Source organism: Aythya marila (assembly GCF_965140915.1).
Source record: "Aythya marila genome assembly, chromosome: Z".
NCBI lineage: Eukaryota > Metazoa > Chordata > Aves > Anseriformes > Anatidae > Aythya > Aythya marila.
This window is the reverse complement of record NC_139080.1, coordinates 31542796-31566925: the sequence shown is the minus strand read 5'-3', so window position 1 is coordinate 31566925 and position 24130 is coordinate 31542796. Positions and strand designations below refer to the sequence as shown.

At 36.5% G+C, this 24130-nt stretch overlaps 1 protein-coding gene across 3 annotated transcripts in view; it reads left to right on the top strand.

The window, feature by feature from the left end:
- PTPRD (protein tyrosine phosphatase receptor type D) overlaps positions 1–24130 on the top strand; it is a 397803-nt gene that overhangs the window by 325119 nt on the left and 48554 nt on the right. For all 3 annotated transcript variants that reach the window (XM_082783775.1, XM_082783774.1, XM_082783776.1), the window contains 2 exons: positions 7495–7618; positions 18542–18717. In XM_082783775.1, coding sequence (XP_082639901.1) covers positions 7495–7618; positions 18542–18717 — 300 coding nt within the window. The remainder of the gene's footprint in view (positions 1–7494; positions 7619–18541; positions 18718–24130) is intronic.

Genomic DNA, 24130 nt, shown 5'->3' with positions numbered 1-24130 from the left:
GGAAGGTGAAGAGGCCTTCTTTAGAGATCTAGGTCATGAGAGGAGACAGGATTGATTTCTTCATACAATCCCATACTCAACTCACTTGTCTCCATTTATCTGACAAAGCTTCGCAAAAGCTTTCTTCTCTTCTCTCTGCTCCTCCCTGTCCCTCCCCTTGGAAGCTTTGATGTCATTGATGGGAGTAGCTTCTACTTCTACAAATCTTCAGAAACTGTTTCACAGTGTATCATTCAGGGATCCTCCTACTTAAAAAGGGAATTTGATGAGAACAGCAGACATCTGCCTTTATACTTTTGTGATAATTTTTCTGATACTTTTTCTAATACCTTGAATATCAGACTCATGGGATAACAGAGGCTAAGCCCTAAAGACTATGACTATTATAAGATTTAAATAAGCTTATAATTAACCTGTTGGATAATGTGGTTTTGTAGTTTTAGCATAGTTAGTGCTATATCCTCTTCTCAATAAAGTTCATTTCTATTTAAAAATATTTTTTTCTCTAATACGTCTTTAATTGGTGTTACCTTGCAATGTCCTAGCCTTAACAAAATATTAGTTTACCTTGCTGCCACAGCATATCCTTTATGTCACATATTTCTTTTGTATTCCTTAATTTAAAGACATGGCTGTCAACCTCATCTGATTATTATAAAGCTTTTTTCCAGTTTGGGCAGTTTCAGTGTGATTTTAATGCAATGTAAGTCTCCATATGGACTTGACAGCTGCTAAGTAGAAAGCTTTATTCATAAGAAACTGACCTTTATATCATATCTCCTTCTTAACTTAGGCTTTAGAGTTTAACAATAAAAAATGGTCATGGAGAGTCACACAGAACAGAAACTCTATTCCTTCTCCAAAGCAGATTCCTGGGTCTTGCATAAAATACTTTCATATTTATTATCTGGGATCATTCCTTTATACACTTAAGGAAGTAGATTCAAATTTTCAAATTTATGTATATATACATATTTATTTATTTATTTATATTTTTTATTTTTGGTGGGGGTGGGGGTGTAGTACCCTATGTCTCACAGTTCCTGAAGTTCAGTGACGGTAGCTGCAGCCAGACCATTACCTTTAATGAGCAGAATCTAAACTCAGGTTACACCAACACCACTGTGTGGAGCACAGACTTACAAAACCCAAGAGAGTTAACACGGGCTCTGCAGGATCGCAGACTGCTTTGTCCTAAACGTTGTAAACTGAACATTGTAACAGAAAAATTGCCATGTTGGACTCTTTGTATTATTATATGATTTAGAGTATATGTGTGTGTGTATGCTGGTTAACAAATATTATGAGAAATTGTATATTATTGTACTGTTTTCTACATCAAGGGATAAATTACAGCCAGTATTTAACACTGAGAATTGTGAAAAATGAAGAAAAATGTATTTTGACTCTGCTCCACACTGCCATGCCATTTAAAGTTTCATTGTAGCTTTTCAGTATCAGTGGGTAGGATTTGTGATGAGAAGACAATGTACTGAATGTGGTAGGTTTATCTTTTTGTAATTTACACTGCAACAGGATAAGCACTGGATACTAAAACACAGTACATTTTATATAAAGGAAGCAAATATAAAGCTTATTAATATAAAACACTTTACAAATCCATGAATAACAAATAACCTGCTGAATGAATCCATATCAAAGAAACAGCTGCACTTAACTGCCATAACATTGCAGATAATACTGACTCATGCAAATTTCTTCTCATTAAATACATAAAAATAAATAAATAAAACTTATTTTTCTTTACATTATGTTCCTCTTTTCTAATGTTATAAACAACATTTATTGGTATTCTATAACTTTACTTTCATAGGTTGTGCTCCATTTACTGAGAAACTATTAGTGTAGTCAGTGAACAATGAAAAATTGTTTGTCTTCCTATTAATAATGCATATGCTATTCACAAAGGTTATTTGCCAACTATGGTCATGACTGAGCCAGTTGGATATTTAAGACTGAAAATTTCACAGACATAATGCCAGAATCTGAAATGTCAATAGTTAAGATTAATAGTAGAGTAGTACGTCCTTACTTGGTGCTGTGAATGCCTCTTCTGAATAATATAATTTACTTATGCTTATGTAATTAAAAGAATATTCAGATACAAGAATGACAGTGTTAGTTTACTAGGATGCTAGATTTTGGAATGATACCTAATGCTATTTTGAAAAGGAATTCCATGGAGATTGTATAAAAAAACAAATAACTGCAATAAATGTCACTTTTATTTTGCTCAACTGAAAATACGATAGGAAGAGAAAGATGGTCCATTCCTTATACCAAGAAAAATCATTCAAGAATGTAGTATATCGGGTCATTGTAAACAAATTGGAGTTTTGTGTTTTTGTGTTGTTTTCAGACTATTGCAATATCTTAGGGAGTTTCTGGAGGAAAATGGAGAAATCACTGGAAAAGGCCTTTAAGATAGATGCTTCTGGTGGCAATTATGGATATTTCTATACATTTTGGTAGCAGTTCTTATAGTCGTGCCATACTGCACAAAACAAGTATCCTTACTTCTTTCACACATACACAAATAAAAATGTTGAGAGTGTTTTAAAATACATTAAAATTTTAAAACAGCACCAGCATTTCCTGAGAGTGGTAAAATGTTTAATGTTAAATTGCTTTATATACTATATCAAAACAGAAAAAGAGGATGTATTAATCAGAGAAATATTTAAACTAAGCTAGGTCTTTCATTCCTCTTCTTCTCCTGGTATTTATTTCCCACCTGAAGAGGAGGGAAATTGTTTTCAGCACATAGGTATTTCTACAGACAAAGGATTTTAATTACATATGGGATATAAACAGATTGCTCTTAAAATGGGAGACAAAAAAATGCAAAACAAGTTTTTAAAAAAAATCCGTTTTCTAAAGCTTTTTATGTAAAAGACTGTCCTTCAAAATGAATAAATTTTCAAATAATGAGTGTTTTTCTACTTAAGTATGCTTTAATAATAAACAAATATACATGCTCTGATCCCACTGGAATCAGGTTTATGCGATCTCATTTGGTTACAGAATTATTAGCTTGATATTGAAGAGGAAATGTCTTGTTCTTGAGAATCTGGCAAAAGCTTTAGCTCTATTTCTATCTGATCTTGAACAGTTGGGTCACTTTTCTTTGAGAGTCAACAAGAAATCACTCATTGTGTATTTCCAACTCAATTTCTAGAACCAAGATGTGACCTCATATTTGAGTTCAAAATAAAACAAAAACAAACAAACAAACAAAAAAGATTTACTCATGAAAAAAAAAAAAAGTAGTGTGTTTGTCCCTCATATCACTTGGGAATGCCAGCTTATACAGTATCATGTGAAAAACTCTGCCTTAGAAGGAAAATGTGATTCAACTGGCAAGTTGCCATAATGGTCTATTAATGTTCATACATTTAGCATTTATGTTTTGCTACTACAGTATGTAATTCTCATTCTATTATCAACTTTTCTGCATAATAGAATAATATATTATTATAAATTCATTAGCTACAATATGAAATTCTTAGCACAGTCACTGACATTGGTAAAAGAGGGTCAAAGTGATCATTTTTATGGGTAGTTGACTACTTTCTCCAATTGTGCAGAGTCTATCTGCATTGACATCCTCTTAAATTTGTGTTTTTCATTCTTGTTCTTGCTAGTCTTAGATTTCTCTGTGACACTATGCTTTTTGAAGACCTAATCTGGGCCTCAAGCATAGCACCTGCAGTGCTATGTATCATGTTTTCTTTTCCTTCCAAATCTGTGAAACCTCCACAGTAACTAGCAATGTCCAACCCCCTTCATTTGGTGGTTTAGCATAGTAGAACCATAGTAGAACATTGTTCCATGGCAGCCAGTTTATGCCAGAAAGTTTGGCATTTTGTCATTCTCATTCCTTTCCCAGTACTGCACCAGGATATACTCCTGGGAGACTCACAGTGACAGCAAGCAATATTTGCCTCTAGTTTAAGTAGCCTAAAGGAAATCCTCACTGTAAGCAAGTACAGACATTGGCTGGGGAAGTCGTTTAGAATTCTTTCAAAAACACTTTGTTGTTACCATGGTTCATAGTCAAAGAACTATTCTGTGGATGATACATCATACCCGTACATATTTCTCAAGTATTTTCCAAGTCAGATTTTTTTTATTTTTTTTTCCCCCAGCAGCCAACCATTTAGAACACAATAGCTGAAAGATTAGTCAAAGCATGGGAGAGTAATAACAGTATTATGGATAACGTTATTTCTTTTGCACAAAGAACCATACTCCACAGTTACATTATGAAGAAATCCAGTTCTTTGTTAATGACAGCTTTATTGAAGACAAGCTTTCAGAATGAATATACTAGAAATCCTATTAAAGTGCCATCCATTAAACCATTAAAGCACTCATTAAAACTGTTAGTACAGACTTGTTATTCATGAGTTATTGGTCTTTCACACTTCTGAAATGTGTCTGCCAATACCACTCTACTCTTTGTTCCAGTGTAGCTATTAAGTCTGAGGAAATATAGATTGACTTTCTTTTGCCAAAACAGAGCTTTATGGGAGGGTAGTTAGGCCACTAAGTGGTTCAGATTGATGGGAAAAGGAGGAAAGATTGAAGTTCAGGCCTGTTTGGCCAGTTTTGATGTTACTTTTTTTTAACTAAGTCTTTATGCAAGACAAAATATTAATCACTGAATTAAATGATCTGGCCATGCATCACACAAAGAGTTCTCATACTAGAAGTATAGTATGCTGCCATGATGAACACATCATCATCTACTTGTACAAATAACTGACAGAAAGCTGTTGATTGATTTTTTTCTTACATATTTCTTATATATTAAGGAATGAAAAGAGGAAGAAGAATACAGAACAGTTTAAGTTAAGATTTAATTATACATGTATACCTCACAAATATATATTCATGGTTAGTGTAGATGTGTTTTATTCATGGTCAATAATTGCTTTTATTTAATAAATTATTTATAGTATAATGCTTTTAAAATACTGTGAGCATCTTTAATTTATTTTGAAATTATAGTGGTTACATTCTATATTGTTACTAGAACTCTGAGCTAAATGCATACCACTTTCTACAATACTGAAAATTTGTCTAGCAAACATTCTGCACAAGTTTTCATATTCACCTCTATTCACTCAAAAAGGAAAAAAGGAAAATTCTTTCTGAGAAGAATCACTATATAAATATGATAGCTTTGTAAAAGTCTCAATACAGTGCTTAAGATATGTTAAGCATAGTCACACAAGTTGGTAAGATCATGAACCCAAATATTGTTTGTTTGTTTATTTTTCTAAATAAACTTTTAGGTGAAAAAAAAAATGAGGAAATGAGAAGAAATCAGATTCACTGAGAGTTAAAATAATAATAATAATAATAATAATAATAATAATAATAATAATAATAATAATAATAATAATAATAATAATAATAATAATAATAATAATAATAATAATAATAATAATAATAATAATTCATTTTAAATTGTTAGTAACACCAGTAATAACTGCTAGTAATAGCAGTACAATTCAGGTGAATCCTATCAAAACCACAAGTAAATTTTGTTTGGTACCCATCATGCTCCCAAACTGTTAGTTTCTTCATTGTTCCTCTAAAAAGTCTAATTTTTTCCATCCAGTTCCTCTTGATGGAGAAGCTGCCTCACACTCTGCTCAGGTGAGGCAGTACATGAAAACGAAGTGAGAATCTGAACCATCACAAGCTTTTCAGTCAATCTCAGTCAAGTTACAAAGGAGAGCTCATCCAGGTCCAGCTCCAGAGTACTGTAATAGAACAAAACAAAATTCAGGAAAATTAACTAGTGAAATGTTATAAAAGTTAATTGAGTCTAGGGTTTTAGTAGATATGATAAGATACTGAGCCTATGTTTCCTAAACAGAAATGCTCAGCTATTCTAAGATCTACATCAGGAACCCAAGGAAAATGATTTTTTTTTTAGAATAATCTCAAGGAAGAAGCAAAGTAATATCCTGAAGATTAGTAAAATAAATTTTAAGATACATAAAGATGCATAAGAATTGAGCAGTTTTGTGGATAGACAAGTATTAATTATTAATCTAAGGAATAAATACTAGCAGATCACATAAATTAATTTACCCCATGTCCATTGTCTCATTACCTACTGTAACAGATTACAGGTCATATTTTTAATTTATGTTAATATAAAATATACTTGGAGCTGTTGTAACAGAACCTGGGACAACTCAGTGTAAGTGATATAAAATCACAGAATCGCAAAAGTAATGGCTTGACCATGTAGTAGTAGTATGGAGGTTCTGACCTGTGCTTGTTTGCTGGCCTGCTGGTGGAAAGTGACCCACCAGGTCTCTTCACCATTGGTCTCTTCACCATCTAGGCAAATCTTCTTGTATTTTCTGTAAAAAGTTCCTTTTTACAATTTAGAGCAAATCATCAGAGGGAACTGCCAATTGTTGCCAGGAGTAAGCAAAAGACATGAGCTGTAAAAATGAGCTGTGTATATATGTTGCTAAAACACATCTAAGGACTTTACTATTACAGAAAGGGAAAGTAAAATAATGTGTTATTCATCATTACTTCTCAGTGTTGTGTGGCCTTTCATACAGACAGTACCAGAGTGGGCATAAGCAGGTACCACCTGCCATTTACTCTGTATGTATATGTCAGCCATGGTGCAAACAATAGACCTGGAGTTCTCTTACAAATGAAGCATGAAGGACAAATTTCAGTACATTAACTGCATTTTGGAGCATGAAAGAAGCAGGAAATAAACAGTGATTCTAGGACCATTGAGTGTGTAAATCATTAAAATTTCCTAAATTTATCTACATTTCTCACTTATCGGTGAGTCAAGGAAACAAAAATCAACAGTCATTATATTTTCCCTGTTTCCCTGAGCAACATTAGTATCATGTGTTGGTCTGGAACCAAAATTTAATAAATAAATAAATAAATAAATAGACAGAAACAACATTATTTTTCTTCTGGAAAACTTCATCAAGAACATTTGGAGTTTATTTAGTAAACGGAACACTGAATTGTTTGAACACATGGACTTAGTAATAGAGCAAGAAAAAAAAGAATATCTATCCCCCTTCTTCCCAGTGTTTTTAAGATTTCTGACTTTCTTTTTTTTTTTCTTTCCCCCATTCTCTGTTATGTAAGTATGCATTTGCAAAACTGAATGGAATGAAAAGAAAAAATGAGGGATAGCATACCCTTGCCTTTCTGAAGAGAAGGCAATTACCTCAAATTTGAAAAAGTTGTTTGGAAATTCAGATACATAAAAACTGAATGTTTGATTTAGTTTAAAATACTATATAATATGTTGCAAAGCATCCCAAAGTCAGTTTTCTCTCAAATGCAAAATATTTGCATAGTAAATATGTTTTGCATAGGAGCATATGTTTTGTAACCTTTATAAATGTATGTAGTGCTCAGCTAAAATTTTCAATTTTCTTTTCTTCTCTTTCTCTTTTGAAGTCTATTGATCCTGGTCAGCAGTTTACATGGGAACACTCTAACCTGGAAGTAAACAAACCAAAGAATAGATATGCGAATGTAATTGCATATGACCATTCTCGTGTCCTACTCTCTGCAATAGAAGGTAAGGAGACCTTTAAAATTAAATTAAATAAATTCTAAAATCCGTTGTAATACTAGCTCCTGATATCTTTGCATAGGAATATAAAGTGTTAATTAAATTGCTTCCGGTAAGTTCCTGTAATGACAGTTCTTTTCTGATTTTCATTCTCAGTAATTCATTATGAAATTGCACTGAAATTGACACAGGGTCACATCTAGCACCAAATGTGTCAGGTCTCTGCATGTACGACAAGGTATTACTTAAAGTAAATTGTCATTGCTGTTTACTTACAATAGTTCTGGAGAACAAATACAGCAACCACTATGCATGAATTAAAGTCTAGCAATAACATTATTGACATATCTGGTTATTGAGTTATGGTTGCCAAATCCTTAATCTAGGAAAAAATCTGTTCAATTTTGTGTTCTTGGGTAAAATTTGGATAACCCTTAATAAAAGCTTCTCTCTTTTTTTTTTTTTTTTTTCTGTTTAATTTACTATCTGAATACTGAACGAAATACACACACACAGACATTATTGAAACCTCAGTATTTTGCTACCAAAAGATTGGCAGAGGGGTATGATGACAGTTTTTTATTATATCTTTTTCTGACACAAAGGTCTCCAAAAAACTGAAAGTTTAAGAGTTTTGACGTAAGCATCTAAAATGAAGAGCCTTGGTTATTGTGTCTGTTTTACCAGGTGCTAAAGCAACAGGAATCACTGGATTTCACTCAGGATTTCTTCTCTTGCCAGTTCTGCCTTATTATTAAGCTGCTTCCCAGGTTGAAGTGGATTTTCAGTTTATTCCATAGTGTTGACAGACGGGTATTAATGATGGCCAGAAGTTTATATATTTAAGTGAAATGAGTAAAATAAAAATAAAAATAAAATTTCCTTTATTGTCTGTGACAAAGCTTTCATATGATATATAAGATCTAGGGAACTGTATTCAGAGTCATAATTATGTTAATCCTAACATGCTACTAGTTAAACTGTAGGGTATTTTGATTTAAAGTTATAAACAATTTCTTACATTTTGCTGACCTGAAGACATTGGATACAGGAGGGAAAATATTATAGGTGCCATCAATTTTATTAACAGCAGTTTGGTGAAAAAAAAAAAAAAAAAAGGCACTCATACTGATTGAGGTTTAGATATTTCCTTTATTTACTGCAGCTGCATGTTGCGGGCTTTGATTATACAGATAAGAGCTTTTCAAATGTATTAGAAAATTAAATGATTGCCTTGAAGAATTTGTGTCTGATAATCTGCTTACATTTTTTCCCACTTCTGAAGCTCATACAGTTGCACTGCCTTTTTTTTTTTTTTTTAATGTCAGTTAGCATATTTTGCTTCTTCTGCATTGCTTTGTATAGCTGTATAGAGCTCTGCTGCCTCCTGATAGAACTATGTCTCAACACAGAGGCCAGTGTGCCTTGATTAGCATTATATTTTATGCAATTAAAGAAAAATATGTCTTTCTGTGTCACTGGTACACAAACAAACAAATAACAAATAAAAACACCTAGATATACAGTATGGAAAACTCAGCATTTGGACAGCCATTCTTCATTGTTATGTAAAGATCTTTGGAACAAAATGTGTAATTCAGAAATAAGTATGTTCATTGAAGACTCAAGATTGCCACAGGATTTTGATTGGACAAAGAGGTGTGTAACAGACAAGAAAGTCTAATTGCAAATAAATGTATTTGTTAGTTTATAAGCAAGTCAGACATCTGTGCTTAGAAAGTTCTGCCATGTTCTCCTTCATGTAAGTGACTCATTAAATTTGGCTCCCTGAAAGAAAACAAACCTATTCTGAGAATAAGAAGAAAAACAAAGAGGCAAAACAGAAACCACTGATCAAAGTAATCAAAGGTATCAAATTATGCAGTATATTGGACTACTTTTTAAAAATAATAAGTAGTAAAAACATTTTTAATTTTAAAATCTTAAAAACATTTAAAATCTTTAAAAACATTTTTAATTTAAAATCTTAACTTTACCTGTAGGAAGGGGCTGAATATATTTATAATGAGCAGAGACAACAAACATTTAAAGTGTAATGTTTGCTTATTTTTATAAGAAAGCGATACCATGATGACATTAACATTTCTAACACTCTAATACTTTAATACAGTGACCTTAAACAAAGAAATACATTATAGCCTTCCACCCATTGATAATACCAAGTTGTTAAAGGTTGTCTATGTCCTGAAACACAAGTATTAGTAACTCTTTCAAAGTGTTTATTTTGGTACCTTTTATAATTCGTTACGCATGGAAATGTTCCATCCTTTTTTTTGTCCCTATCTTCTTGGCCTCTGTAATTGCCTGTAGCAAGGAGTTCCACCACATACTAGCTCACTTTGCAAGACACATTGCAAACTCACCACGTTTAATTTTTATTTCATTAGGAATCCCTTTGGAAGTAAAACTCACATTAGTTGTGGTAATTTGAATTTCCACCTGAAGAAAAATTTTCCTTTTCAGAATTGTGTTCCCATACATTCTGGAAATCCCATCTCTTGGATTGTGCTATCTTTGGATGTATCTAAGAGGGACACTTGCAAGTAAAATTTACAGTATTATGAAAGAACATAAGAACATACTGAAATTTCTTGTATGCACCTAGCTGGATCTGAGGGCAGAATTTATAGATTAAAAGAGAAGTAGACCAAGTTAAAACAGCTAGATCTGTAAAAAACCTCAAAGGAAGAAATATTTTCTTTGGCAAAAAAAAATAAAAAAAATAATTAAATAAAAATTTAGCCTTCTGCCTTGTAAAAAGGCTTGTCAGTTCTTTTAGGAGACATCCAAGACTAAAGGTCTCCCGTATGTGGCATAGGTTTACATAATGACAGTCATGAAAAAAATATAAATATAAATAATGTCCATCATATTTCAGCAATGTAAGTTTTGTTTGATGTGAAATGTAGTGGCTTTAAACTTCTGCTACAGCTAGAAGAGTGTGACTATAATGCAAAGGCTAAAAAAAAAAAAAAAAAAAAAAAAAAAGCAAAAATCAAAAAATCTACAGAATTTTATTAATTTGATTGCCATTTATCAGTAAATTAATATTGAGTATGTAGGTCATGCTCTTTAGATTTAGAAAGCATTCTGGTCAATGGAAGATCGTGAACAGTTGTGGAATATACAAATTATTCACACTTTCTCATATTGTAGTTATGTTATATTCTGCAAACAAAATGTAATTAAATGCTGAGATTAATTTTATGACACTTCATCTCTGCAATTCTAGAGTGCCCTAAGAATAGCAAAAGTATTGCAGTGATGAGGCAATAGACTACAGAAAGATCAATGAACAATTTAGAGTAGTGTTCATGGTGGCTATCTCAACTACAATGATACAAGTAATACAATGATAAAAGGTACAATGATTCTGGCCTATGCTGTTATATATAATAATTCTGGCCAACTTAAGCTGTTATAGTTATAATCTATCAACAAAAATTGAGACATTCTCGATTCTCTTGAAATCTGCTTGGCACAATTCTGACTTTTTTCTGTACACATACACAGACCGTCCATCTCGAAGTATTCAGCAAAATGTTGAGTGGCTTTTTTTTGAACAGAGGATGAAGAATTGGCACCTTGCTATTTACTGGGCACTCACATTGAAACTGGCCCTCTTAGTGTATCCTTTGAACATATAAATGATTATTTCTGTCCAACAAGACCACTTTTTTAGATTGGTTAAGTGCTATTCAGTCTTAAAGAGCTGGAGAATCACTGAGCCAACTTTCAGACGGCTGTAAACAGTATGATGACTTCGGATATCTGCTTGGCACTGTAATGCAAGGTAGTGATACCACAATAGATTGTGACCATTGTGCTGGCAAAATGCTGTGTCTCTGAGGAACTGCTCTAAACAATGCATTTATTTTCATTCTGCCCTATCTTAACATTAACCTTACATGTTTCTCCTCTTGTCTTAATATATAGCTCCCATATATTCCCTATATGTCACATTTTCCAGATTTTTTTGCCTTTTTTTTTTTTCAAATAATTTTCTTCTGCCCTCTACACAGTCCCTTTCTTTGTGTGAATTTTGCATATTCTGCCCAACACTTTTTGATACTGCTTTCCAAAACTTACCAATACTTTCCAAAACTTACCGTAATTTAACATTTAACTTTGAAATTCCATATCCCTTTCATCCTCTCCCTCTTTTCCAGATTCTAATAATCCTAACAGTTCATCCACAATACAGCAATCTATAGCTTTTCTCTTTCTTCCTCTTTTCTTTCTTTACCTTACATTATGTTAGGATATTATATACCGCATTTCTTTTTACAAAGTTTTCATTTTACTACTGTTCATGGTTGCAAATACCTTCACTGGTCTCTGCTACTGTTTTTCCAGTGAGGTTTTGCAGTACAGATTTGTACTTAGACCGTTTGATTTTGGTAACCTCCTTGCCTACAAAGACTTCATATTGCAAAAAGTTCTTCATAAACATTTGTTATTGGCATCTACTAGCTTTGTTTTTGCTCTGACATGTCAAAACATCGGTCATTGATCTAAACCACAGCTTGATCAGCATTTTCGATTCATCATTACATTTTCCTAACTTGTTTACAAGCATGACAGTATTTAATGTTATTACTTCATGCTCTTTTTATGACTAACACCACATCTCTTAGGGAAGCAGCACAGAAACAAAGGTTTATGGTTTAATTTGTTTTAAATAGAAAGGCTGTTTGGTACTTAGCCTTTGTAAACACTTGAAATAATTTCATGATTTGATTTCGGTTTATGAATAAAATGTAAAGTCTAATTAAAGCTATTTTAGATTATAACCATCCTCAGGAAATCAAATGAGTAATTCCGAGATCTACTTTATTAGCCTTGTGGCGTGCATCCCTGTGCATGCTGCAGCAAACTGTACTGTCATTTCAGTTTGTGAGTACAGTCTCACCAAAAATCAGTAGCTATAGAGTGTTCTTTTTCTTTGCTGTGTTTTGGATTTTTTGTTTGTTTGTTTTTTGCTTAATATTGTTTCATTGCTCATTCACCCTTACTCAGTAAAAACTCTACTGCTTTGTTCTCTTGAGATATTTGAAAATGAGATGCCCTTTCTGCTCAGCTACTCATCTGATCCCCTCTTGTGCTTTATTCCTGTCCGGCAGAATAAAGAGATTGCAGACTCTGGTCATTTATCACTATCGTTGAAAAGGCTACTAGAAAATAATTATGGTAGAATTATGATCTGGTAGCTTACTTTTTTATGCAGCAACTATGTATCTGCCTTAATGAAACTTATAAAAGTCAAGTTATACTTGGATTACTTTAAATTAACATTTCAGGTATGCCATCCTAAATCTTCTTTAAACTCCCCTGATGCCAGTAGTGTTAGTTAAGGTTCATATTAATATTAGTAAAGGCAGAATTTATTTGCTTTGTCTTTTTCTTGACCCATGTTTTCACATAACTGACCTCTCTTAATTCTTACACCCAAATTTAAGTAATGATGGCAGTTGCCTTGGTGCTTTTTTTGTATGTTGCCTTCAAGCTATAGAAGCTAACAAAGGTTTGCAAGATTTCATTGCAGTGCAGTGAAACTAGTTTTATGTGATTTTTTTGCACTATTGGACTTGACAGAGAATTGTTCAGCTTTCTCAGCTCAAAATGATGTTATGACCAGAAAAGTCATTCCAGAAAGTGACACTTAATATTTAGATTTATCTTCCTTTGATAATTGTTTCCACTTGGTCAGTGTAGAGATTTACAGATGTTTAGATTTGGTAAATGTTGTTTTTAAACTGCACACACTTCATTAAACCTCTTATTATAAGGCAGTTTTCCTTGGAGGGACATAGTTGATAAAGAAAAATTGGTATGGCAAAATTTGAGACAGAAAGTTGGAGTGGCAAGATGATATTACAGAATATGAAAGGATCTTAGCCCAGAACGAGAAACTGAGGTCATGTGTATGGACAGTGATGAAGAGGCTCTATACAAAAAAAAATGGGGTTGATAATGAATGGAACAAAGAAAATACCTAATAGATCCTGTGGGTGAGAGAGACAATGAAGCTGAGTGTTGAGAAATCTCTTGATTTCAGTAGGGATATAACCCTATACAGTCTCATCTTCTGCTAGAGAGAAATCTGTGACAAAAATTTTCAGAGTGTAAATTGTTGAAGAAGTACTTAATTTTCTTCCTGAAAGTGAATTAGTTAAGAAACTAGCAGTAACTCAGGTCCTGGTCCTGTGGTGAAGAGGCTTTCCTGTCCATGTCACATGTCCCAGCCACATCATTTTCATGCAGTATGGGACTGAGTTACTTTATAAAACTTTTTTTTTTTCTTTTTTTTTTTCTGGTTAAAGAACATATAAGGCATTTTGTGTCCACTTGATAAAAGTCAAATGCAGAATAAAATGGAAATTTCTATTTTAATCCTATCTGAAAGGAAATTCTCTTTGCAAATATCTGTAATTGTTAACTTCAATTATCTCTTGCTTGCATATGTGACCAAGGAAGACGTAATCAGAAAACTAGCTTCGTAAAATTCTTGTTAAATAATTGTAATTTATTCAATTTAAAAATTATTTGAATATGACGTGTTGATAAATTTAATGCAAATTAATAAATGTAACAGCATTAACAAGTTTAGAAATTCTGATTTATTTATTTATTTATTTATTTTTACATAGTAGTATTGGCTGCTAAGATTTGTAAAGATTATAGAATCATAGAATGGTTTGGGTCAGAAGGGACCCTTAAGAGTCATCTCATTCCAACACCCTGCCTTGGCAGGGACACCTCCAATAGACCAAGTTGATCAAAGTCCCATCCAGCCTGGTCTTCCAGGGACAGGGCATCCACAGCTTCTCTGGGCAACCAGTTCCAGTACCTCACCATCCTCTGAGAAAAAAAAAAAAAAATCTACCTAGTATTTAACATAAATCTACCCCTTTTTACTTTAAAGCCATTATCCCTTGTCCTATCACTAGCCCCCCTCACCAGCTTTCCTGTAGGCCTTCTGTAGTTACTGGAAGGTCTCTTTGGAGCTTTCTCTTCTCTAGGCTAAACAACTACATGTCCATGTTCAGCTTTTTTTCATAGGAAGGGTGTTCTGGCCCTTTGATCATCTTCATGGCCCTCCTCCTTCCTCCAACAGGTCCATGTCCTTCTTTGAATGGGGGGCCCTGAACTCAACGCAATATTCCAGTACTCGTCAGAGCAAAGTAGAGGGGGAGAATCACCTCTCTCGACCTGCTTGTCATGCTTTTTTTGATGCTGCCCAGAATATGATTGGTTTTCTGGGTTGCAGATGCACACATGGCCAGCTCATGTTGAGTTTCTCATCAACCAACACCCCTTTACCTCAGGGTGGCTCTCAGTCCATTTGCTGCCAAGCCTGTATTTGTGTTTGTGTGCCACCTTGCACTTGGCCTTGATGACTTGGCCTTGAATTTCATGACGTTCGCATGGGCCCACCTCTCAAGTCTGTCCAGGTCCCACTAGATGTCATCTCTTCCCTATGGCACCTCAGCCACAGCACACAGCTTGGTGTCATCAACATCCTTGCTGAAGGTGCACTCAACACAAGTGACAGGACCCGTGGGAACGGGGTTAAGCTGAGGCAGGGGAAATTTAGGCTTGACATCAGGAGGGGGTTCTTCACAGAGAGGGTGGTTGCACACTGGAACAGGCTCCCCAGGGAAGTGGTCACTGCACCGAGCCTGTCTGAATTTAAGAAGAGATTGGACTGTGCACTTAGTCACATGGTCTGAACTTTTGGGTAGACCTGTGCGGTGTCAAGAGTTGGACTTGATGATCCTTAAGGGTCCCTTCCAACTCAGGATATTCTATGATTCTATGATTCAATCCCACGGTCCGTGTCAACAACTAAGATAGCACCAGTCCCAGTACTGACCCCTGAGGAACACCACTCATTACTTGTCTCTACTTGGACATTAAGCCATTGACCACAACTCCTTGAGTTCAGCCAATCCAGCCAATTCCTTATCCACTGAGTAAGCCATCCATCAAATCCATGTCTCTCCAATTTAGAGACAAGGATTTCATGTGGGACAGTGTCAAGTGCTTTGTACAAGTCCATGCAGATGACATCATTTGCTCTTCCCTTATCCAGCAATGCTATTACCCTGTTGTAGCAGGCCACTAAATTTGTTAGTCATGATCTGCCCTTAGAGAAGCCTTGTTGGCTGTCATCAATCACCTCCTTATTTTCCATGTGCCTTAGCAGTTTCTAAGGGGATCTGCAGGATCTCCAGGAGATCATTCTTTAATGCACAATAACTTATGCTTAATTTTTATGCTGAGCTGTGAGGTATCAGCTCTAGAGGACAGCCTTCCCAGAAGATCATTTAACCACTTTCCAAAGTGTTTTTTTTTTCTTTTTCATTTTTCCTCAGGCTTTTATTTATAACATGTGCTTCAAAGTATGATACTAGACCTCATAATGTAATTCTAATTTATGCAAAAAACATTTTTTTACCAGCTTTCTCAGTTCCTTTGGTAATAATACCCAGTTGGTGTAGATTTCTCCTGTTGGCTTCATTTTTCTTTCTCATCTGTTTTGTGCGAAAGTGTTTTATTATCTTGATAAGAGAAGAAAATATGGCATTGTGCCTAGCAGTTGTATCTTCTAAGTCATTAATTCCAATTTTCACAATAAGAAGTGTTGTGTAAAACTTTCAAGTTTACAAGAGGGAAGCTTTTAAATAGCAACTCCTTTTGTAGAGGGAAATTGTGCTTTTCAGCTATACACTATGCAGGTTTTGAAGGTTTTACATTTTATTTTTCTCCCAGATACTTTCAATCAGTTCTAATCATAGCCAGCCAGTCTTCCTGTGTCCATCCATACATCCTGCCTGAGGGGTGCAATTTGTTGTCTCTCTTGTGCCCCTGAGGTTACAAACTCTCTACTAGCCTAAAACATTTTGTCAGGTTTTTGCTTTACTGGTACAGAGGTCAAATCAAATTAAAATTTGTGTTTAAATATAAACTGGATGTATAAAACAGTGAATTCTATAATTTTATTTGTGTGGTAATAATAATATGAAGACAATAAAGACAAATTTTAGGCTAGAATTCTGCTGTAATGACTCATAATCTGAATCGTTTCAAAATAATATTTGTTCTTAATTAGCAACACGATTAATCAGTGGATTTGCTCATTGCTAAGGAATTAAATTTAAAATTAGGCTTATGCAGAATAAGCAGAACTCTTCAAACTGTATTTAAAATAAAAACAAAAATAAAAAGCGTTAAAGAGGTATCGCTACTGCCCACTGCCTATTTGATTTATTTTTTTATTTTGGAAATTATTTTCAGATACATGCTACTGGTTGTCAGGAAAAACAGGAGTGTGCAGCCTTAGCAGTTCCTGGTCTGGGATCACCAGCAGAAGATAACAGAACACAATAAATTTGGATGTTCATTTTATGACAGAAAGATTGGGGAACATTCCTTTCAATATATTTGGCAATTTACTGTGGTTCATACCCCACTGAAATTCAACACTGTTGCTCCATAGAGTGAAAATATTAACAGCTTTAGCATAAGCTAAGAAGATTATATCACCTCAACTCCCTTTTGAAACAGTCTATGGAACCTGTGACGAGACTTGGGTGTGGTACATTGTCTGTGTAAACATAAACTGTTCATTGTTATTAAAAAAAGAAGAAACTTCTGTTAATTACTTTAACATACTTTTTGTAACATTTTATTGTGTTGCACAGTTCTGTACTATGAAACTCTTCTTGGGAACACTTGTGTTCAACACTATAGTAATGTGGGAAAGACTGTTTAGGGATCTCACTGGCCCATAGATCTCACATGGATATCTTTTCTTCCTGAAGTCATCATCTAAAACAATAGCAGTGATATTAAGGCTCTGTGCTGGACAACTTGTTTGTAGTCTGAGACAAAAGGTGGACACTGCAGCACTGAATCCTGTGGGAACAGGACAGAAACCTTTATGTCCTATTTACTCCTTTCTGTGAGCATTGCTGTCTTTAGTTCAGACCAGTAACATGATCTTCACTGCAGCCAGCACTTCCTCCTTGACTTTGGCAGGCAGTGTGTTATGACCAGGTTCTCAATACAGCCACAGCATTGGCATAACCTCACTTAAATACCTTCCAGGCTACAGCTGGATCACATTCACATGTGGCCACACAGACAAAATAAGCAAGAGCCTGCCTGCCAAAGGCTGAGTTGACACACTCAAAGTCCCTATCTAAATCTAGTCCAAAGTACATGAGTCTCAGGTGATTGATAGTGTAGTTTCAGTTTGCCCACAAGTCTTGACTTCTGCCTCCATTTCATACATTTAATTTTTATTCAGGCTTGAGGAGGCCTTTTTCTGATGCAGACACTGTGCAGCAGATTCCAGTTTCTTAAACTTGCATGCTAAGTTTTGTTAAAATAGAGCTCTGAGTTTCACATTTAAAAGGAAAAATGCATGTGACAATAATTTTAATAATCTGACAACATTAACCCTTCTCCTATGTTTAAAATAAATGCAACAAGCTCAACAAGACAGTTAAATGAAACCTACTCAGGATGTCTGCAGGGAGGCTGCCCTGTCTGACCCTGGCAGAGATTTTCCATGTGTGTGGGTGACAACAGGCAGTGTCAGATCAGCTTGTGCATACTTCTGTTTTCAATACCAGGTTTCTCCCTCTACTACAGATTTTCTGACTTTCCTACTTTCTTATCAAACTGGTTCCTTTGTTTCCAAAGAATATATATTCCCAGAGAGGCCATCATACCCCTAAGCTCCAGAAGCTCAATACTCTCACTTGCAAATATCCATGTACTACATGGCATGCAGCAGGCTCAGATTCATGATCCAGCTGTGTGACAGGATTTTTAGCTCTTGCACAATAGGACTGTGCAGAAATGCTGCCCAGTGTAATCATTCATCTTTCTTTGTAGGCATACCAGGCAGTGACTACATCAATGCCAACTACATAGATGGATATAGAAAGCAGAATGCATATATAGCAACACAAGGGGCATTGCCAGAAACCTTTGGAGACTTCTGGAGAATGATGTGGGAACAACGGGGTGCAACTGTCGTCATGATGACAAAACTGGAGGAGAGGTCCAGGGTAAGGAAAGCAAGTCATTAATGCAAAGTTAGTATTATTTTACCTGTGAAATCACTTAGCTTAAATATTAGTTTCACCTGTGAAATTACAAAGTCATACTACTTATTTTGGAAGTTTTTAATCCTCTGAAAAAATTGAAATTTCTTGATCCACACTCAATCAAAAATATAATATATATTTTATATAGATAGATATAATGTATAAATAATATGTGTATATATTATTTATATATTTATATAATATATAGATAATATATAAATATATATTATATAAATAATATACATAATATAGTGTATATTGTGATAGTGAAGTTAATGTATGCCAACAGCATTCAGTTTTCACTTCTGCATGGTATAGATTACATATTCCTTAAGATCATTGACAATTTTGATTTGCTTAAAAACATAAGAATATTATTTTATCACATGCTGGCTGCAAGGAAAACTGCATTAACATATGCAGTAATAAAATAGAAAATTATCTGTGATATTTCAAATACAATTTTACAAGGCAAAGTAACATTAGAAAATTAACAGCTAAAACATAACGATACTTATAACAACAGTGTTGAATGGCTATTATTATAAAATAAAGAGAAACAAAAATAGCTTTTTTTTGTTATATAATGGAAATGAAAATGATGGAAAGAATATTAACAGACCACTCTGTGTGGCATGAAGATCACTGAGACATGGTAGAACAACTCACATGACTGGAACGCAGTCATGGAGGGCTATGTCCTCTTTAGGAAAGACAGGCTGGGGAAGCGAGGGGGTGGGATTGCCCTTTATGTGAAGGAACAATTAGAATGTACCCAGCTCCAGCTGGGGGAGGTTGAAGGACAAGTGGAGAGCTTGTGGGTAAGAATTAAGGCGTGGGCTGGTATGGGTGACACAATGGTAGGGGTCTACTACAGGTCTCCAGATCAGGAGGAGGAAGTCAATGAGGCCTTCTACAAGCAGCTGCTAGTAGCCTCACGATCACGAGTGCTGGTCCTCATGGGGGACTTCAATGACCCAGACATCTGCTGGGTAAGCAACTCGGCCAGGCACGAGCAGTCCAAATGGTTCCTACAATGCGTTGAGGACAATTTTCTGATGCAGGTGGTAGAAGAGCCGATGAGGCGTGGGGTGCTCCTGGACCTCGTTCTTACCAACAGGGTAAGAACATCCCTTGTTAGGGATGTGAAGGTTGGGGTCAGCTTGGGATGCAGCAACCATGAGATGGTGGAGTTCCAGATGGAACTAGGCAAAGGAAGTAAGGCTAAAAGCAGCATTGCTACCCTGGACTTCTGAAGAGCCAACTTCGACCTCTTCCAGGACCTGCTTGGAAGTATCTCATGGGATAGGTTGCTAGAAGGCAAGGTTGCTTCTGCGAGCTGGGCTACATTTAAACAGTACTTCTTCCATGCTCAGGATCGGTGCATCCCAAGGAATAGGAAATCGGGGAAGGGGGGCAGGAAACCCGCATGGATGAGCAAGGAGCTCATCAACAAGATCAAAGGGAAGAGGAAGGTCTATGAAATGTGGAAAAAGGGCCTGTCCTCTTGGGAGGAGTATAGAAATGTTGTCAGGGCCTGCAGGGACGATATGAGGAAGGCTAAAGCCCACCTAGAGATGAGGCTTGCGAAAGAGATAAAGGATAATAAGAACGGTTTTTTCAAGTATGTAAACAGCAAGAGGAAGATTAGGGATAATGTGGGTCCCTTGCTGAATGAGGGGTTATCCTGGTCACGGGAGAGGCTGAGAAGGCAGAGATACTGAATGCTTTCTTTGGTTCAGTCTTTGCTTAAAGGACACTCCCCCAGGACTCCTTGCTCCTGGCAATAGGATAAAGGGTCTGGGAAATGGAGCGCTCCCCCTCCCCCCTCCCGCCAGTGGATGTGGGAGTGGTTCAGGAGAGTGTGAATTGGCTCAATGCACTTAAATCCATGGGTCCCGATGGGATGCATCCATGTGTGCTAAGGGAGTTGGCAGATGTGATCACCGAACCGCTCTCTATCATCTTTGAAAGGTCCTGGAGAACGGGTGAGGTGCCTGAAGATTGGAGTCCAGCCAATGTCACTCCGGTCTTCAAGAAGGGCAGGAAGGAGGATCCAGGAAACTACAGGCGAGCCAGTCTCACCTCTGTCACTGGATAGGTATTGGAGCAGCTTGTTCTGGATGCTGTCTCCAAGCAATTGGAAGAGAAGAAGGTTATGAGGAGTAGTCAGTATGGATTCACCAAGGGGAAGTCATGCTCGACCAACCTCGTTGCCTTCTATGATGGCATCACCAGCTGGGTAGATGGGGGAAGAGCAGTGGATGTCATCTACCTTGACTTTAGCAAAACTTTCGATACTGTCTCCCATGACATCCTGCTAGCAAAGCTGAGAAAGTGTGGGATAGATCAGTGGACGGCAAGGTGGGTTGAGAAGTGGCTGACTGGCTGAGCTCAGAGGGTGGTGATCAGAGGAGCAGAGTCTGGCTGGAGGCCTGTGACTAGCGGTGTACCCCAGGGGTCAGAGCTAGGTCCAGTCTTGTTCAACATCTTCATCGACGACCTTGATGAGGGAATAGTGTCTGCCCTCAGCAAGTACGCTGATGACACAAAGCTGGGAGGAGTGGCTGACAAGCCAGAAGGCTGTGCTGCTGTTCAGCAAGACCTGGACTGGCTGGACAGATGGGCAGGAAGAAACCAAATGAGGTTTAATAAAAGCAAGTGTAGAGTCCTGCACCTGGGAAGGAACAACCCGAAGTATCAGTACAGGCTGGGGGATGACCTTCTGGAGAGGAGCTCTGAGGAGAAGGACCTGGAGGTCCTGGTGGACAACAGGTTGACCATGAGCCAGCACTGTGCCCTCGTAGCCAAGAGGGCGAATGGGATCCTGGCATGCATTAAAAGGAGCGTGGCCAGCAGGTCAAGGGAGGTGATCCTCCCCCTCTATTCTGCCCTGGTCAGGCCTCACCTGGAGTGCTGTGTCTAGTTCTGGGCTCCCTGGTACAAGAAAGACAGGGATCTCCTGGAAAGAGTCCAGCAGAGGGCCACAAAGATGACACAGGGCCTGGAGCATCTTCCTTATGAGGAAAGGCTGAGAGACCTGGGTCTGTTCAGCCTGAAGAAGAGAAGACTGAGAGGGGATCTCCTCAGTGTATATAAATATCTGAGGGGTGGGGGACCGAAGGATGTAGCCAACCTCTTCTCAGTGGTTTGTGGGGATAGGACAAGGGGCAATGGCTGCAAGTTAGAACGCAGGAAGTTCCGCACTGACATGCGAAAGAACTTCTTCACAGTGAGGGTGATGGAGCACTAGAACAGGCTGCCCAGGGAGGTTGTGTAGTCTCCTTCACTGGAGATATTCAAGGCCTTTCTGGAAGCCAACCTGGGCAGCCTGCTGTAAGGAACCTGCTTTGGCAGGGGGCTTGGACCTGATGATCTTTCGAGGTCCCTTCCAACCCCTATAGTTCTGTGATTCTGTGATTTACTAGTAGAGTCCATATTTTGTGGCATACAATGCACATACATTCCCTGGGGAAAAAAAAAAAAAAAGAGAGAGAGAGAGAGAGCAAAGGTACATCAAGTGGTCTCCTCCCCAACATATTGTACCCTAAATAACTCCATGTGTTATGTTAAGTCATACTCAGACCCCACATCAATTTTTCCTGCTTGTGATGCTGTTACTGCTGATACTGCTGTTACTGTCCTGGTTCTGTCCCCTCCCAGGTCCTGGTGCACTCCCAGCCTCCTAACTGACTGGGCAGTACTAGGAGCAGAAAAGTCCTTGGCTCTGTGTATGCACTGCTCAGCAACAACTGAAACATTGGTGTGTTATCACCACTATCTTCATAAAAAATCCAAAACATAATATTATACAAGCCTCTACAAAGAAAATTAACTCTATCCCATCCAAAGCCATGACAATATCTCACAACAGTGTCGACACAGGAAAGAATACTGCCACAGGAGTTCTGGGTTACATGCTCTTGGGAGTCTGTGTGAGAGGGTGGGGAGCTGCAAGTAGGAGGCAGGCTACAGGATTGCAAGTGGAAGGCCAATAACAATACAAAAGGTAAAGGTGCCTAAGGCACTGGGCAACATGTGGCAGCCAATGCCATAGATAAGAAGATCAAGAAAAGTTTGTAAAGAAAGAACAGAATGAGAAAGAGGGAAGAAAAAAGGTTTATCATCCAGAAGATTTTTTAAATCAATAAAAAGTAGAAAACTGAACAATAGTTGATATTTCAGCAGCTTGTGGATGACCCCGACTTCAAAATGAACATGTTTTTTCATGTGTAAGTTTCAAACAGGAGGCAATGCACCATACTCTGTTGTCATTGGTGTTTTTTTCATGTTTGGATACATATAGTTGCAATGATTACATAATTTGTTGAACATCTTGGCAAAAGTTGTTCCTTTCAGGGGGCTTAATGAAGTACGTATATACTTATTCTTTTAACGTTTCATTACTTTTTAAAAATAGTTTGCTTGTTTTGTTATGTTTTATTTTGTTTTCCCAGTTCAGATAATGTATGACATTTTAATTACAGAATCACTTTCTGCATGTAAATTCAACCTACATTAACACCACTACATGTATGTACCTGTTGGCAATTAGTACATAGCACAGGGTAATACTATCAGAAAGCTTTATTTTATCTTGAGACTGCAGGCCTTGGTTAGTCTAGATACTAAAAGTTGTTTGGAATTAAGCAAAAAAAATCTTCCTATTTCTTCACTAATTGCTTTTTATATAACAAAGTTGCTGCTAAACAGCATCAGTGCTAAGGAAGAAATACGATCCTAATAATCAGTTAATTTCAAAAAATTTACTGAAGTATTTTATAGTTATCTTAATACTGCAGGCAACAGACAGACACTGCCTAGAAGGACCTTTTTGTGTAACTAAATGAAATTGTATTCATTCTCTTCAATAATTTCTTACAAGAGTTTTAAACCACATATACCCTTTGCTGACTTCACGCTACAAAAACAGTGATCAGAATAGTAACCACCTCCACAAGTGATTAGCATTCAGCAGCAATACATTCCTTGAGTGTAGTGAGAGACCACAGAATCCAGTCAATGGATTGTCTGTTCATTCGGTGCTTGTGTCTGTATACTTCTTTGTACTTACTTAATTTAGCTTATTCTGTATTCACAGATAAAATAACTTTCATACACTCAGTGTATACTATTAGAGACCATATATCTGTTACATAATTCAGCTCCAATCTAACTCAGATGGAGTCTGCAGCCCTGTGAATATGGCATACACGTTACAGCTTTTCTTAATACATGAAGTATAAATAACGTAATTAATGGTATTGATGGTGAAGCAGGAATGCAAATCCCTATTTGTGAAAAGAATATGGTGAAAAGATTTCCTTGACATTTTTTCTTATGCTATCATTCTTACGTAGAATAATCTACAGCA